The sequence below is a fragment of the Epinephelus fuscoguttatus genome, linkage group LG21 (genome assembly GCF_011397635.1).
Source record: "Epinephelus fuscoguttatus linkage group LG21, E.fuscoguttatus.final_Chr_v1".
NCBI classification, from domain to species: Eukaryota; Metazoa; Chordata; class Actinopteri; order Perciformes; family Serranidae; genus Epinephelus; species Epinephelus fuscoguttatus.
The window spans coordinates 12,235,161-12,249,680 of record NC_064772.1 but is presented as its reverse complement, the minus strand read 5'-3'; the positions used below and the strand labels follow the sequence as shown (position 1 = coordinate 12,249,680).

At 42.5% G+C, this 14,520-nt stretch overlaps 1 protein-coding gene across 1 annotated transcript; it reads right to left on the bottom strand.

The window, feature by feature from the left end:
• Positions 1 to 5,679: 5,679 nt before the first annotated feature.
• Positions 5,680 to 7,385, bottom strand: LOC125882279 (uncharacterized). The gene is made up of 9 exons (XM_049566063.1): positions 7,197 to 7,385; positions 6,995 to 7,113; positions 6,814 to 6,921; positions 6,665 to 6,727; positions 6,491 to 6,579; positions 6,153 to 6,258; positions 5,979 to 6,084; positions 5,839 to 5,903; positions 5,680 to 5,730 (listed from the first exon to the last, which is right to left on the bottom strand). The coding sequence occupies exons 2-9, from the start codon at positions 7,040 to 7,042 to the stop codon at positions 5,680 to 5,682; spliced, it is 636 nt and encodes a 211-aa protein (XP_049422020.1). The 5' UTR covers positions 7,043 to 7,113; positions 7,197 to 7,385.
• Between the last annotated feature and the right edge of the window lie 7,135 nt (positions 7,386 to 14,520).

The window sequence follows — 14,520 nt, the reverse complement described above, 5'->3', positions numbered from 1 at the left end:
GTATCTCAGTGGAACGAGTTGTTTATTGATAACAGATGAAGATATGTTAATGTATACTGCTATCAGTTTCTGAAATTTAAATCAGGGCCTGTCATGTGTGTTTGGATAAATATGGTGTGAACTGGAAGCTGCATGATTTTCTCTTAAATTTAAATTTAGTTCCCTTCCAGCTGCACCGCAGACACCACAAACTGCTGTTCTCTGAAGTTCAGTATCTGCTAATTCACTGCACGCTGCAATGTGTGTTTTCCTACCCTAAGATTATTGCTCTGTGATATGCTTCCAAAGCATCCTTGGTTCCCTCGCTGCAGCTGTTTCCCCTATAGAGAGAGGAGACTTCACTAGAACTGAGAGGATTGGACAAATTTGATCAGCACATGCAATGTAGCCTCTGTTTCCTGCAATTCTGACTCTATCACTCTCAAACAACCCTAGGCAATAATACTGCTACTGTAGCTTGAAACACACTTAAGAAGGTCACTGTAAAATTGCAGTTGTTTCCAGGCTGTGTGGGCGGAGGGATGGCAGGCAGCAAAGTTTAGAGAAGTGAATATGTGCAACATCAGTACCAGGCTATTAATATTAATCTATATTTGGTAATAGTTTACGGTTATTCTGCAGCTGTTATTAATGTTATTAGTTACACCTGTGTTTGACATATTAAAATGTCTGCCGTAAGAAAAGTGTATGCATAACATCGCTGTTTAATGGACACCTTATATCTTGAAATAACTATTCAGACGATAGATGCCTCTAATGAACAACAACACATATTACATTAATTTGGTAAATGCTGTTGTCTGGTGTAACTTTTTTTTTTTTTTCGTCTGTACACACAGCGGGAGCAATTTTGGATTCAGTGTCTTGCTCAAGTTCAATTTGACTCAAGCCTACATTGCCAAAGGAGAACAGCGATATAACTCTGCAAGACCTCATATTACGTTCTTTCCCATTTCCAATGCCAACATTTTTAAAATGTGCACTTTCTATTATTACTATATTTGCTCAACACAAAGAGATAGTGGTTATGGCAAATAAAAATATGATGAAGGTTATAACACAGGTCTGTGACAGGAGGCACGCTCCACTCACTGGACCTTAATAGCTTTAGTTTTTGCCTTTCTACATACTGTAAAAACATTGGTCTTCAACAATGACTACATTTACATACACAGCATATTCTTGTTTTTGCAGTTCCAGAAAAGACAATATTCCTATTCAGCTGTCAATATGGCAAACGAAAAGGAAATTTTCCAACTCAGTCTCATGCCCAATTTGTCAAATATTGATGTTTGTCAGGTGTCCTCAGCGTCACATACTGATGCAACAAGGCAGCCCTAACAGCAATGTGAGAATGCTCCTAAAACCCCAAAAATGTTGGCATATCCCACATGTCTAAATCAGAACATGCTTCATTCAGAATATCCAAACAGAATATGTTGTTTTCATGACCCATATCTAACTAGGCATTCTGTTATATTTGGTATAATTAAGCAATATCACACGAGAGGGAGTGATGTTGTACTGTGATACCGTCACAGATCATTTCTTTAATTTGTGCCACTTTATTTTTACACATTTCATAATGCCATCTGCTACACTACATGTCCTCCACGTTGGTCCCAGCCTAATTAGAATACAGCTAAGGTTGTGCACTTAAAGCCAACTGCTGTAAAGTTAATCTAAAGCTCATAACATTTTATTGGCTGCAGTATTGTTCATTGCTGAACTAACTGTCCAACCTTATTAAGGTGTCTGGACATTAACTTTGCTCACAGCACTGCATCTTTACCAGCTTAACATCAGCTTTGGCCTTGAGTGACATGGTCGTGCTGCCACAGGGGAAAATGAAAAACTATGTTGAGTTTCATTCATTTTGGAGATTTATTTGCATGGATTCATGATAGTACATGGCCTGCTAATCTGTTATCAATAATACAGCTGTACACTGCACACTGTAACATGCCCACAGGAAGGGTTAGAGTAAAGGCAAGCCTGTTAATGGCTCATACACCCACACAGACCCAGAGAAACTACTTTGCTATGCCACTGTAAAATATATTATTTCCCAGCTTTGGTGTGCATTGAAACATGAGCAGAGTATAGACTAAACCCATGATTATTTGATAAATTATGCTCCTCGGAGGTCTGAAGGCTCTTATGTCTTGAGTGCTCTTTGCTGGTAATTTAGGAAAGAGGTGGTTAGATGGGTAATGTATGGCAGCAGGAGGGGGCCTTGCATGGCCAACACATACACCTCGGGGAGCTGAGTCTACTCACCCTCTCCTCCATGTAGGTCACACTTTATTTTCTTTGGGTTGTTGCCTCCATAATGGTGTTTAGCTGAGGGGGTTATGGAACAGGAACACTGGCACAAAAGCCCCGAAGAATATTTCGGCTATTAAAAGCTTAGTTGTAAACCAGGGCATCCTGTGAAAATCAAACCAAGAGTACGCTGTGTATTTCTTACTGTAAGCTAACTATTGCCTGGTCTTGCAATTGCTCTGCTCTTGGGATTTTCATTCACTTCACTGTCAGCATTTCTGCACACGACTCTGAACATGAAGGTGGTGGAGCTGGCAGCTAGCAGCTAACAGTGGTAAAAGTGCAAACAGTGCTAACAATGGCAACAGAGCTGACAGAGCTAACAATGTTACCCTGGGGGGGACCAGAGGGACAGTGCTATGCTTCTGTGACAATACCATCCTGATATCAGCAGTAACTACCATGTAAGCGCAGTGCAGAGTAGCGGCAATTAGCTAGACAGTTGGACTCACACATAGGACTCACAATATGCACGCATCGCCAGACTGTCCATCACAACAACAATAGAAGGAGCGTTACTTCATTCTAGAGCTGGGTATTATTTAAAAAATGACAATACCATTGCCAACAACAGTAGGCCTACCCTTATAGTCATACCAATACCAGTGGAGTACTTCATTTGATACCCATGAGGTGAATGAAGTGGCCTGTAGTGAAGCAGTACTTTAAAATGTTTTGGAAACATCTTGGCATGCTGAACTGCCAACCCTGTAAAATACACCATACTCAACTTCAGCACAGCAGAGACTGTATGGCAGGGCTAACTGTTAGCATCACATAACTAATGTTACCTTAAGGCCCAGACACACCAATCCGTCTTCAAAGAGCTTGCTGCAACGAAAGGTGATTGTTGCATCACCTCATGTAACCACACCTCAGCCAAAAAGTTGCATGTGAGCACACCGCAAAGACTACAGTCGACAGCGAAACAGCATGTATGCTCTGCGCCTGCATGAGAGGAAATAACTCTTCACACCAGCAGATGGCGGTGGTCTGTATTTGTCATTTAGACAGGGGAAACCATCTTGATGGTAGTTAGCCCAACGTTGACGAACGGCCAACTGTCCGCTTGGTGTGTCAGGACCTTAATGGCTATTGACTGGGTTATTTCCAGAGTTGAGCCATTTCTGTGTCAATGTGAGTTTGTTAGAACTGTTTAATGGCTTTGTGCTGGATGTCAGCTACTGTTGCTGTGTCAGCTGGTGCTAACCTGGCAGACATGAAAGTGACCATTAGCCGTGTAAAGAGCAACTCTGGAGAGTGTAGAAAGTTTGCTGATTCTATGGTGAGTCAGGATGGTCTGGGACTAAAAACCTGTTTGACTATTTTGGTCAATAATTTAAAGGTATCAAGTAGATATACCCAGCCCTACTTCAATCTCTGCTCTGGCCATCATTATTCCACTATATCTTTACATAGAAAATAATTGTTTGCTGCTATAATTAACACTCTGAATATCATAAAAATCTCCTTAAATTATTTTTTTCCCCCTCGATTACTTATAATCTGTGCACTTTTTTCTTGTTTCCTAACTTACCTCATGGTCCAGTTTTATTTGACTCCAGGCACCCATGGCCTTGCTTCCCAGTATGCTTACGGGGCTAATTCCAAAAAGTAATTAAACAAGTCTCTTCAACACAATAACCCTAACAGTGCAGTAAGACACCAATGTCCAATTACCCATTGCTACACATGTGTACGCTGTGTATTCCAGAAATATGTATGATATATTAACTAACAATAGCTGACTAGTCTGTTCTTGATGTAACACGTCTAATACAGCATGTTAGCAGAGCAGCAGCAGCTTCAGAGGCCGTTTACACGTACACGGTGATTTTGATAAACGGAGACATCTTCCTTCGTTTGTGCCCTTTGTTTACACGCAAACGGAGATTTCTCCTCTGAAAACGAGTCTTTCTAAAAACTCCGGCCAGAGTGGAGATTTTGGAAAACTCTGCGCGTTTGCATGTAAACTGAGATAAACGGAGATAAACAGAGTTATAGGCAGCCGACGTCAGTATGTGCCGGAACTTGCGCCTGTGTCAAAAGTGCGACCTATGTTGCTATGGTGACAATGGATACATGGAAGGCTTGAGCTTCTCGTTACACTGCCACCTACAGGTTTGGCGTGCTCTTGTGTATATATACACGGGTAAGTGTAAACGAAGATCTTTTTGAAAACGGAGACGGTGAAATGTCCGTTTATGAAAATAGCCGGCAACGTGTAAATGGCCTCTCAGTCCTCTGTCAGAAGGCTTGTTTCAGATAAACTGCACCTCATGTGGTGTATGTGTTCTGTGCTGCTGTCCCTTGTCCCTCCCAGGTGTGCTGCATTACTTAATGAGGTGCAGCACACCTGGCATGGAGGAAGTTCTTAAGAGCTCCTGTGCCGGTGTGACGGATTAACTGGTGTTGAATCAACTGGTGAGAGAGACAGATGTGGTGTGGGCGTGGCCTGTGTGGACCCGTTGCGTATGTCCTGTGTAAACAACCAGGAAATACATGTCATGATCACTTTGCCTTCCTAATGCATACGTTTGCCGGTTCCGTCTGAATCATGACGATGGGAACTGTTCGCTGGACATCAGTCATGTTCCCGACAAAACCATGTGGAAACAAACCATCGGCATTACATTACTAAATGAAACTAATGCCCGAGTGGAACTGCTGAAAGTCATGTCCCTGCCGTCCTTCCCACTGATGCCATCTACAGTCACATTGAGAGCACGGTCACCAGCCAGTATATATAGGCCACATAGATATAGAAAGATAGATACATACAGGTAAAGATAGAGATAGATATGAGTTTTTGATTGCAACCATGACCAAATTAAGGCATACTGTAGCCAAAATGCTTTACAACATAAGTGTCAACAACCCATTCAGATCACAACGTGGCCAAATTACATGTTACCAACACAGTGGCCAAAAGTGAAGTCCAAATATGAAATGCAAGCAGCCAAACTCACCCATCACCATAAAAGAAGCAAATGCAACAACAATGATCTTTAGGAATCATCTTTATTGGCCAAGAACGAATACACATGTAAGGAATTTGTAGAATAGTAAATAGAAATTCAGTAGAATAGAAACCGCAGTGCCGATTCATGTGGCACATGCAGTGCAAAGCCAGTCCTGCTCTGGTGAGGGCTGTCCAACACACTGTGAATGGTACCACAGACAGCAGGTGGTGCATTCAATCTAAAAAAAAGAGAAAAGAGACCTCAGAAACCATCCAAGCAGTGTGTCAGGTAATCATTCATCCCAGGAGGTTGTACAATTTAACAGTTAATGAGAAATCATGATAATGCTCAGAATTGTATGGCAATGTCTGTCGGATACTAGATTTCAATCTTAGCTGTGGTCGTCTGTGTTCCCATGTTCCCTCAGCTGCTCCAGTGACCGCTGAAGTGAAAGACATGAGTATTCACCCAGTGACCGTGAGGTAACCCATCCAAGGTGCATCCAAGGCGTCCAACCGATGTTGGCCGGGACAAGAATTGATCTCCTTACCCACTTGTCCATCTCAGCCCCGGAGCTTTCCTCCCCACAAGCCCGACACAGCTGGGATAGGTCATCTACAACACAGGCATACATATAGTCCAGTTGCCATTACAGACACAAACAAGTAAACCTGGAAGAGTCCTTTGTACCTGTATTTGCCAGCAGAGCTTTAGCCATGTCCATCCTTAGCATGGCCACACCCTCCTGGTCCACTGCATAGTCAATCTGCTGGGCCAGCAAAATCTGCTCTGCAAGCTAAAAGTCTCATGAGTACAATTTGAATGACAGTTTAATGACAGGTACAGAGATCACTGAGTCATTACCTTGCACACAAACACCCCACATGATGTTGTGTCCTGCTGTCTAGGATGGGCCAATGTAGCACATGTCCACCTCCCGATAGCAGGACACTTCTGGCGAACCAGTGCCCTACACAGAACACAGATTGACCACAGTCAGGAAAGTGTAACATAAGCCCAGGTAAGAGGATTCTAAATTTAAGACCACTTGAATTGTGTCAAGGGCCCTCAAAAGGACAAGCTTATGCCAGTCTAGTGAAACAGTACAGTCATAAGGGAAATGTAATTCGCCTGTTGCTCCCAAGGTTATCCAAAATGCATGAATACATATATGTCTAATGCACAAATTACAGCTGATTCACCTTGTTACATGTTTACACCTCTCAATCTGTTGCTGAGTGGCACCGAACGGATCAAGGTATAAGGACCTCATCTCCTTCAGGTACATGATCTATGGAAATGCAAAACAAATATTAGCAACCCCTCAAACATAAGTGTCATTGTGTCCACATCTGTTAACATTTAGGAATACTCACAATGAGTGTCCAGTGTCCTTCATGACAGACTGCTCCTGCAGCCACATCATGATCAAGGGCCAGCTACAACAGAAATCAAATATACCATACATATCCAACTGAGAAAAACTCACTGGATTGCAAAGGCATAAGAAATTAATCCTACTCACCCGTTTCAAGCCTCTCTGTTTGCCCTGCCACACTGCGGTCATTGCATAGCTGTCTATAATGACTGCACCACTCTTCCTCCCAACCATTGTGAGATATGCATTAATGATCTGTGAAAACAATTATGTGATCAATCTGCAAAGGCGCACATCAGTCAAATAACTGTTCTTTGAGGTAGGCTACCTGACTCTCCAATTCCTTTCCTGGGGCCAGGTACAGGAGGTCTTCCATATATAATTTATATGGCCCCAGTCTTGACCAGAGTGTCGTTCGGCGCCTTCCTGCCCATACGTCTCTGATTACTGTAACACAAAAGAATAAAACATTGTTATGGCAGTTATTCATGACTTGCATAATTTGGGGTGTACTCTATCAGTGTACTTACAAATATCTGCACTGAGTGGAGGTCCTTGGGCTTCACAGCTTGTGGGTTGCCTTGCTGGGGGTGTGACTGATGTGTGACTTGACTCATTACTTCCAGCCAGATGAGTAGGATCAATCAATTTCCTGATTTTGGCAGGGATCCTCTCCTCTGGCTGGAAGTAATGAGTCAAGTGGTCAATGTTGACTTTTGACTGTGTCCCCCTCTCTCACACCAGGTGAGCGGTCTTCTCTTCCAGCTTTAATATTTTGTAAGGTCCCACCAAGCTGGCCTCCAGTTTGTCCCCTTTCCTCATGGCCTGCTGTGCATTTTTCTTTAGAACAAGGTCCCCCACTTTAAAATGGTCTGCCTGACCTGTCCTCCTTCCTCTTGCGGACCTTTTGCTGTTTGGCCTCGATATTGGCCTTTACCTCATTGTAGACTGGGACTTGATCTCTGAGTCCCTGGCAGATCTCCTCTGTCTTAAAGAGACTGCAGACCTTCTCTTCAGTCACCTGCCAGGAAGAAATCAGTGACATTGTAGGGGACACAGATGACCCAACTTCAAACTCCAAATAGAGTAGAACAATAGCAGTCTTACGTCATACTCATCTGGGACCTCTGAGGGATACCTGGCCTCCCTCCCAAACATCAGGTAGTACGGGCTGTATTGAGTGGTCAGCTGCTTTTTGGTCCTCAGGGCAAACATTGTTGGCTGGAGATACTGGTCCCAACGGTTGGGGTGCTCAGCCACCAGTTTGTTCAGGGACCTTAAAATGCAGAATTCAGGTACATGCATGAGGAGGCAGAAGATACTTTGGGTTGTTGTGTATGATACAGCAACCCATTGATGATTACCTGTTCAGACTGGAACAGGATATAAGTGCTAGGCTATTAAGGGCTCAAGTTCAAGTTCTGACAACAAAACTATACCTCTGTATCGTGCCATTCAGCCTTTCCACAAGGCCATTGGTCTGTGATGATAAGGGGAGCACAGGCTCCTCTTGATGCCCAGTCTCTCACACAGACCATAGTTGACCTTGAAATGACATTCAAATGAACATGAACTGAGCCAGCACAGCAAAAGTTACATGTTGGTGATCCATATTGCATAATCACTATACCCTGTTGCGAAATTCTGAGCCTTGGTCTGTTAGCAGCCTTTTGGGTGCACCAAATTTGTAAAAGAAATCAAGAATACAATTTGTCACCTCGTCTGCTCTTTTGCTTTTTAGTGGGTATGCCTCTGCCCATTTGGTGAAATAATCAACCATGACACATATGTACTGGTTGCCACCATCTGTTACATTGAGCTTACCCACCAAGTCCATTCCAACCAGCTCGAGAGGCTCGGTTACCTGGGGAGGAAGAAACAATCATGAGTATTGCAGTATCACTACTGATATGATTGACAGATGTGACTGCATGTCATATGTAATTTACCTCTATTGGATTGTACTCCCGCTTTTCCTTGACGGTAGCCCTCCTGGCCTGGCACTGGGGACACTGAGCAATCTAAACAGACAAGGATTGTAACATTGGGACAAATATTTGTTTAAACGACTGTTAATGATTTAGACTGACATGGTTGGCCTTTGCACATACACATACAGTATCACAATATAAGGCGTACACACATGACTACCTTACACTCCTCTGTTCTACCTTTGAACCTGAACGTGTATTCCACCTTGATTTTATGACAATACCAACTCACCCACTTGCGAATGTCATCCTCCATGCCAGGCCAATAATAGCGGGCAATGATGGCACTGTGGGTTTTTTCCACCCCACAGTGCCCACCCAAGTCGCTGGCGTGAAACTCCACGAAGAGGTTGCTTGCTTCCTCAGCAGTGGAGACCACTTTGGCGAGGTGCTCAGCCTTGTTCTGCTTTTGCCGACAGATGTAGTAGAGGTCTCCATCTGGTGTTTAAATGTCATCATATTAGATTACTTGGAGTTTCGTCATAGCAGATAATTATTGTGTTCTTAAGTCCATGCATCCTTACCCTTTATCCTGAAGGTGTCAGCTCTCCTCCTGATGACAAATCTGTCTCGGCTGGTTGACCCCTCAGGATACTGATTATGGCGTTTCAACTCCAGCACCTCTTTCATTATTTTTGGGTCCATGTTTCTGTCCCTACCTTTCCTACTCCTCCCTACCTACTCCTACCCTCGCTACTCCTACCTTGGCTACACCTACCCTCACTACTCCTACCCTCACTGACACAACACACTAGCACACAACACACACACAAACCTACAATCCCACTCTCTTTACAACACAAAGCACACTTCACTGTCACACTCACCACTTACAATCACCACTTACTCTTTCTTGCACACTGTCTTTTTCTCTCTTTCTGCTCACTGTTCAAACTCCTCACGAACAAACCCACAAAGTTGTGAGCTGTTGACCATCCTTATAAAGACTACCCCCTGATGATTGGAGTTATCTACACCTGAGTATAATCACCTACACCTGTGTGTGATTATCCCATTGACTTTTGTCATTTATTTATTTATTTATTTATTTATTTATTTATTTCATTCTTGTTGCATATTGAGTTATCATGTCTGCACTGAATGGTGTAGACTATAGTTGTGATGACTGAGTGAATTGTCAGCGGCCGTCATTATGCAGCATGATTGTTGGAATGTAGCCTACACATGTTGTACCACCAGTTAATCTGAGTGGATCACAATTTGCCACAGCTCATGGCAATCGCCGCACTGCACTCGAGTTGGATGTGAATATCTCAGACTTTCATTTCCAGACTGCACATCGACTTGACATCAGATGATACAAACTACAGGACTGACAACTGAGCATTGTCTACAGGATTCATTGACATTTGCAGTGATCTGTATCTTAGTATTGCGGTGTTCATGAATTGGGACTGACAACGTCAGTGACTGTGTTAATGCCTGCTGTTCACAATACCAACAGTGTTTGCAGAGTTTTCCTGTTGATGGAACTACGTGTGTGCCATATCATTATTTATCTGATGTCAAGTGTTTCTGAGGACTGATGATGCTTTTATACAGCCTGTGAGTGATACACACACAGAGTCTGGGGTGTTAAATGCCATACTGGAGTGTTCGCGAACAGAGTGGTAATGTGGCGCGCTCAGATTAACTTGTGATACGCACATGTAGATGGGCAGACATGATTAGGGACATGACATAACGTTGGTATTGCTGGCAGTATATCATGTAGCTACGATGTGTGATGCCCCACTTTGCTGGTATTTTGGATGCATTTAGATTTTCTTATTTTGAAGCGTTCATAGACGTGTGTGCCACAGGACAACTGCGGATCGTGCTCGCTTGGCTTCGAATTCTCTGTGGATGTCCAGCAAACCATTCCTATTGTGGTGTTTGAAAAGGCACCGTCACATAGCAGAATGAGTAACAGGATGACTGGCTGTAAACATGAATGAATGCGATCGACAGGTTAGGAGTTCAATGTTTATTTCCTCGTTTTTCCACTGTCGGTTTCTCAAAGGCCACGCCACTGTCTCACCAGTTGATTCAACACCAGTTAATCCGTCACACCAGCAGCAGAGGAGAGAGGCTCTGGTGTGTGGACTGCTGGTCCTGCTGCCTCTCACAGAGGGATTTTTGTTGTTTTGTTCGCTTGTTTTCAACCTAATAAATGCCATGGATTTGATTGTTTTAAAGGTGTTCATGTGATTATTTTGGGTCAGTGTTTGGAGTTTTGTTCGGCCCACAGGGCCGCCTAAGGGTGGGGCATAACACATGGAAAGTGGATGAGATCAGTGGCAGTAAGGGGCAGTCAGACAGTTTTCAGCAGCCTTCAATCTGTACAGGAAGTCAAAGAAACATTCACATCCTGTTAGATCTGATTCTGACTCATTAAAAATGTTATCAGACCCATTTATCAGTTAGTTCACAGTCTCCAGTTGTTTTAATTATGACAGAGTAGCCTATTAAAAAGCTTTACAAGTGATCTGTAATTTCTGTTCAAGGTTCAACTTCCATTTTAAATGAATTCTCATGTACATCATTATCATACCAGTTTGCTGCTGCATGTAAATCAGCTGAGCTGAGCTGTCCTCCTCCAATACACAAATAAATAAATGAAAAAAAAAAAAACATTGTCAAACACAGAGGGAAAAAAAATCAAGACAACAGCTTTCATTAAAGATCAGTCAGATATAGTCAGGGCTTCACATCTGTACAGATGTTATTTTGAGAATCCAAACGTCCCAGTTACCTCAAGTCTTTGATTTGATAAATTCAATAATTATAACAGTCCTGTGTTAATATACAGTAGCTTGTGTGTAGTTTGGGATCTGTGATACAAGCATATTTAATCTCTGTGGCTATTAAATGTCATGATTAGCCACACAGCTTGTGCCTGTTTCCACATGAAACCCTCCACAACGTGGCTCCACTTGTCCCAAAATCCACTCTCTCTCCACAGAGCTATCAGCAATAGCTGCTCATAGATATAGCTATAGCTTTTGTATTGCTTCATCTTCAAGAGATAAAGCATTTTTTCCAAAATGTGACATTTTTCTATTGTTGTTCTAACATGCATGTGTGAGACGTTATTGGTTGGTTGCATGTGAAGCATGTCAGGGCAGAGATCCATTCACACTGATGTCAGATATGGGTCACTTCAAGCAAGACCGAACAGCATAGCAAAAAGATCGGATCTTGGGAATAAATGGGAATTGAGTATTAAACCCTGTAATGGGAACGTGGCCTAATTGTGTGGAAAGGATTGTTTTGATTAATTTTCCCTTGAAGTAATCGGCAAGGTTCCACTCTGAATTAAGTGAAAGATATTTTTAGCAAAATCAGCAATCATTATGTCAAAAACTCGGAAATTACAGCCTGCATTGAAATTAGCTGGATCTATCCTTTAAATATTTAGCCTCAAACATTTACTTTGGGCCAGCCTCAGCCTAATGAGTGTGGTTTAGACTCATTGGGAGCCCTTCTAATGAATACTAAATGAGCCATGTCTCCACAGATCGGCTTCACAACAAGTTTCCTGGAATAATAGGATATTTGACTTAACTGACTGTTGAGAGTTTGAAAAGATCATAGACACTGAGCACTGATGGTATCTCTTAAAATGAAACACCATGCACTGAAAGCAGTTAGCCTTTGACTGTTTGGATAATTCAGCATCATTCCCGACCCTCACAATGGAGACGCTAATGATAGAAACCAGATTCAAGTGGAGGGTTTTTTTGTCCACTTTGGTCCTGAATCTGTGATATTTTATTTACAGGATAGCCTCTGTAACTTCCAGACCTTCCCTCTGACTTTTGTTTACCAAGAAAACTCTCGCAAGCTGCCTGCTCTTAATATAGCCTCAAACCAACATCATAAAAAAAAAAGAAAAATTACTCATATCCACCGCTGGCAGATCCCTAACATTGTCTGCAGGCTGGGATGAATAAAGTGTGTGAAATAAATCAAAGTTGTTTTCCAAGGATAAAAATACGCTGTTATCTGACTTCTCAGTTGCAGTCTTTGACCTGTGGGATATTTACACTTCAAACGTGTCTACCTTCCAACAGCCGTTATTCCTGGTGGGGGTGGGTCCTTTGAGCACAGGTTAGACCCTTGAAAAAATAAGGCAGAAATGTTTGGATCATCCATCGTCCCTCTGGATGAGAGTGATGCCAAATAGCCTTTCAAAGGTGGGGAAAGAGAAAGAGTGCACAAGGTACTTGGAAAGCGTAATTAGAGCAGCTGACAGGCCTATTATTTAATCAAACCCAACACTGCTTATTGAGGGAGAATGTAGCATCATGTCTATTATCTTACCTGTGCCACAGGTACTTTTTTCCCTGCTCAGATAGCAGATCTCTGCACAGGGTCTAAAATGTCACTCCAGTTTCCATAAGCAACAAAGAGATGAGAGTATTTGCAGTCGACCACCCATCTCAGATGCCATTATGGCTCTCAGAGGAGCCATTACGGGATGGGGAGAGAAACAGCAACGGGGAGGAAGATTGCCATTACTCACCTTGAACTGCAGTAAGTGAGGAACATCAATTACACTGACAGAAGTTCAGTCGTCTCAATGTAATTCAAATAAGCGGGTAACAGGGGCAAATTGTTAGCCTATTTGAGGCTATTAATGGTAATGAGCTTCACCTTACAAGTGGCTAAATACAAAGAAGCACATTTCAATCTATTCTCCTGAGCTTCTTGTTTTCCCTGTGTCCATGCTCCATAAGGAGAACCATTTGGTATTAATTCTTTTTTTGTGTGTGTGCATTATTCATTCATAAAGCAGTTTCACTGGGGACAGTAGCCTAGAAATATGAAGTATTAGAGTGCTTGTGACGAGAAGTTTGGCAGTTTGAATCCCAAACCGGCCGTTTAATTTGAATACACAGCACTGTGACTGCCCTTAAAATCCACTGTAAAGCTAATTTTTAATTATTAATTCAGTGAATATGGATGTGTGTCACATTCTACTTTTGCAAGACAAAGCTGTTAAAGTTGTTACTGCTTTGATTTTTGAGTTTTCAGTTTCATCAGGAGTTAACTGTTGGGTATGGGTGTCAAAAAGTGTCTAGGGACCATGAACGTTTGTGCCAAATGTCATTGCAAATAAATGCAAAAGTATGTCATGGTGTTATTTACCAACAGACTGACCTGCATTGCCAGTGAATGGCTGAGGAAAAAAGAACCTCTTTCACTCAGCTGAGGTAACTGTGACATTTTAGCAGATCTCCCAACTTCATCACTTCATCAGTGTCTTTGAATTGAAGCTACCTTATCTGTATTGTCTTTCTGCAATTGTTGTGACTAAAGCATGATTAAGCTTTGTTATGGTTCTATTTAGACACTTTAATCCATTGGTTAAATTGCACCACACTCTTGGACAGAGTTGGGTATAACGCGTGATTACTTTTTGCAGTAATGAGTAACCTAACACGTTAGTTTGCTGTTTGAGTAATCAAATACTTGAGTACGTTTTCAAACAAGCCATCAGTTACTTCTGTTACTTTTAGAACGCTGGTCCTTCAGCTCCGAAACAGCAACGGCTGTCGTTTGGTTCTAATAACGGAGATAACGTTAAACCTGTCAGTCTGAAAGAAACCACGGAGCCTGTGGCTCGCTACATGGTAGAAGAAATGCTGCCATTGTCTACAGTGGAGTCTAAAAAAAGGTAGAGGAGGACTCGCTGACAGACAGGTCAGACTCAGGACTTGAATTATGCCTGGTACACACTACATGACTTCTCTGCCCGTTCTGAAAGTCACTATGTCACATTACACGATTGCGGAGTCATAAAATCGTGCCGTGACTTGGCCGACAGACATGACACACTACACGCTGGTACTCACCA

What these genes read in the sequence shown, in the direction of transcription:
- LOC125882279 (XM_049566063.1), bottom strand. Translation starts at nt 7,042, where the DNA reads ATGGAAGACCTCCTGTACCTGGCCCCAGGAAAGGAATTGGAGAGTCAG. An exon ending in GAAAGGAATTGGAGAGTCAG is followed by an intron (nt 6,922 to 6,994) that starts GTAGCCTACCTC and finishes TTGTTTTCACAG; the next exon opens with ATCATTAATGCATATCTCAC. An exon ending in GGGCTGAGATGGACAAGTGG is followed by an intron (nt 5,731 to 5,838) that starts GTAAGGAGATCA and finishes CTTTCACTTCAG; the next exon opens with CGGTCACTGGAGCAGCTGAG.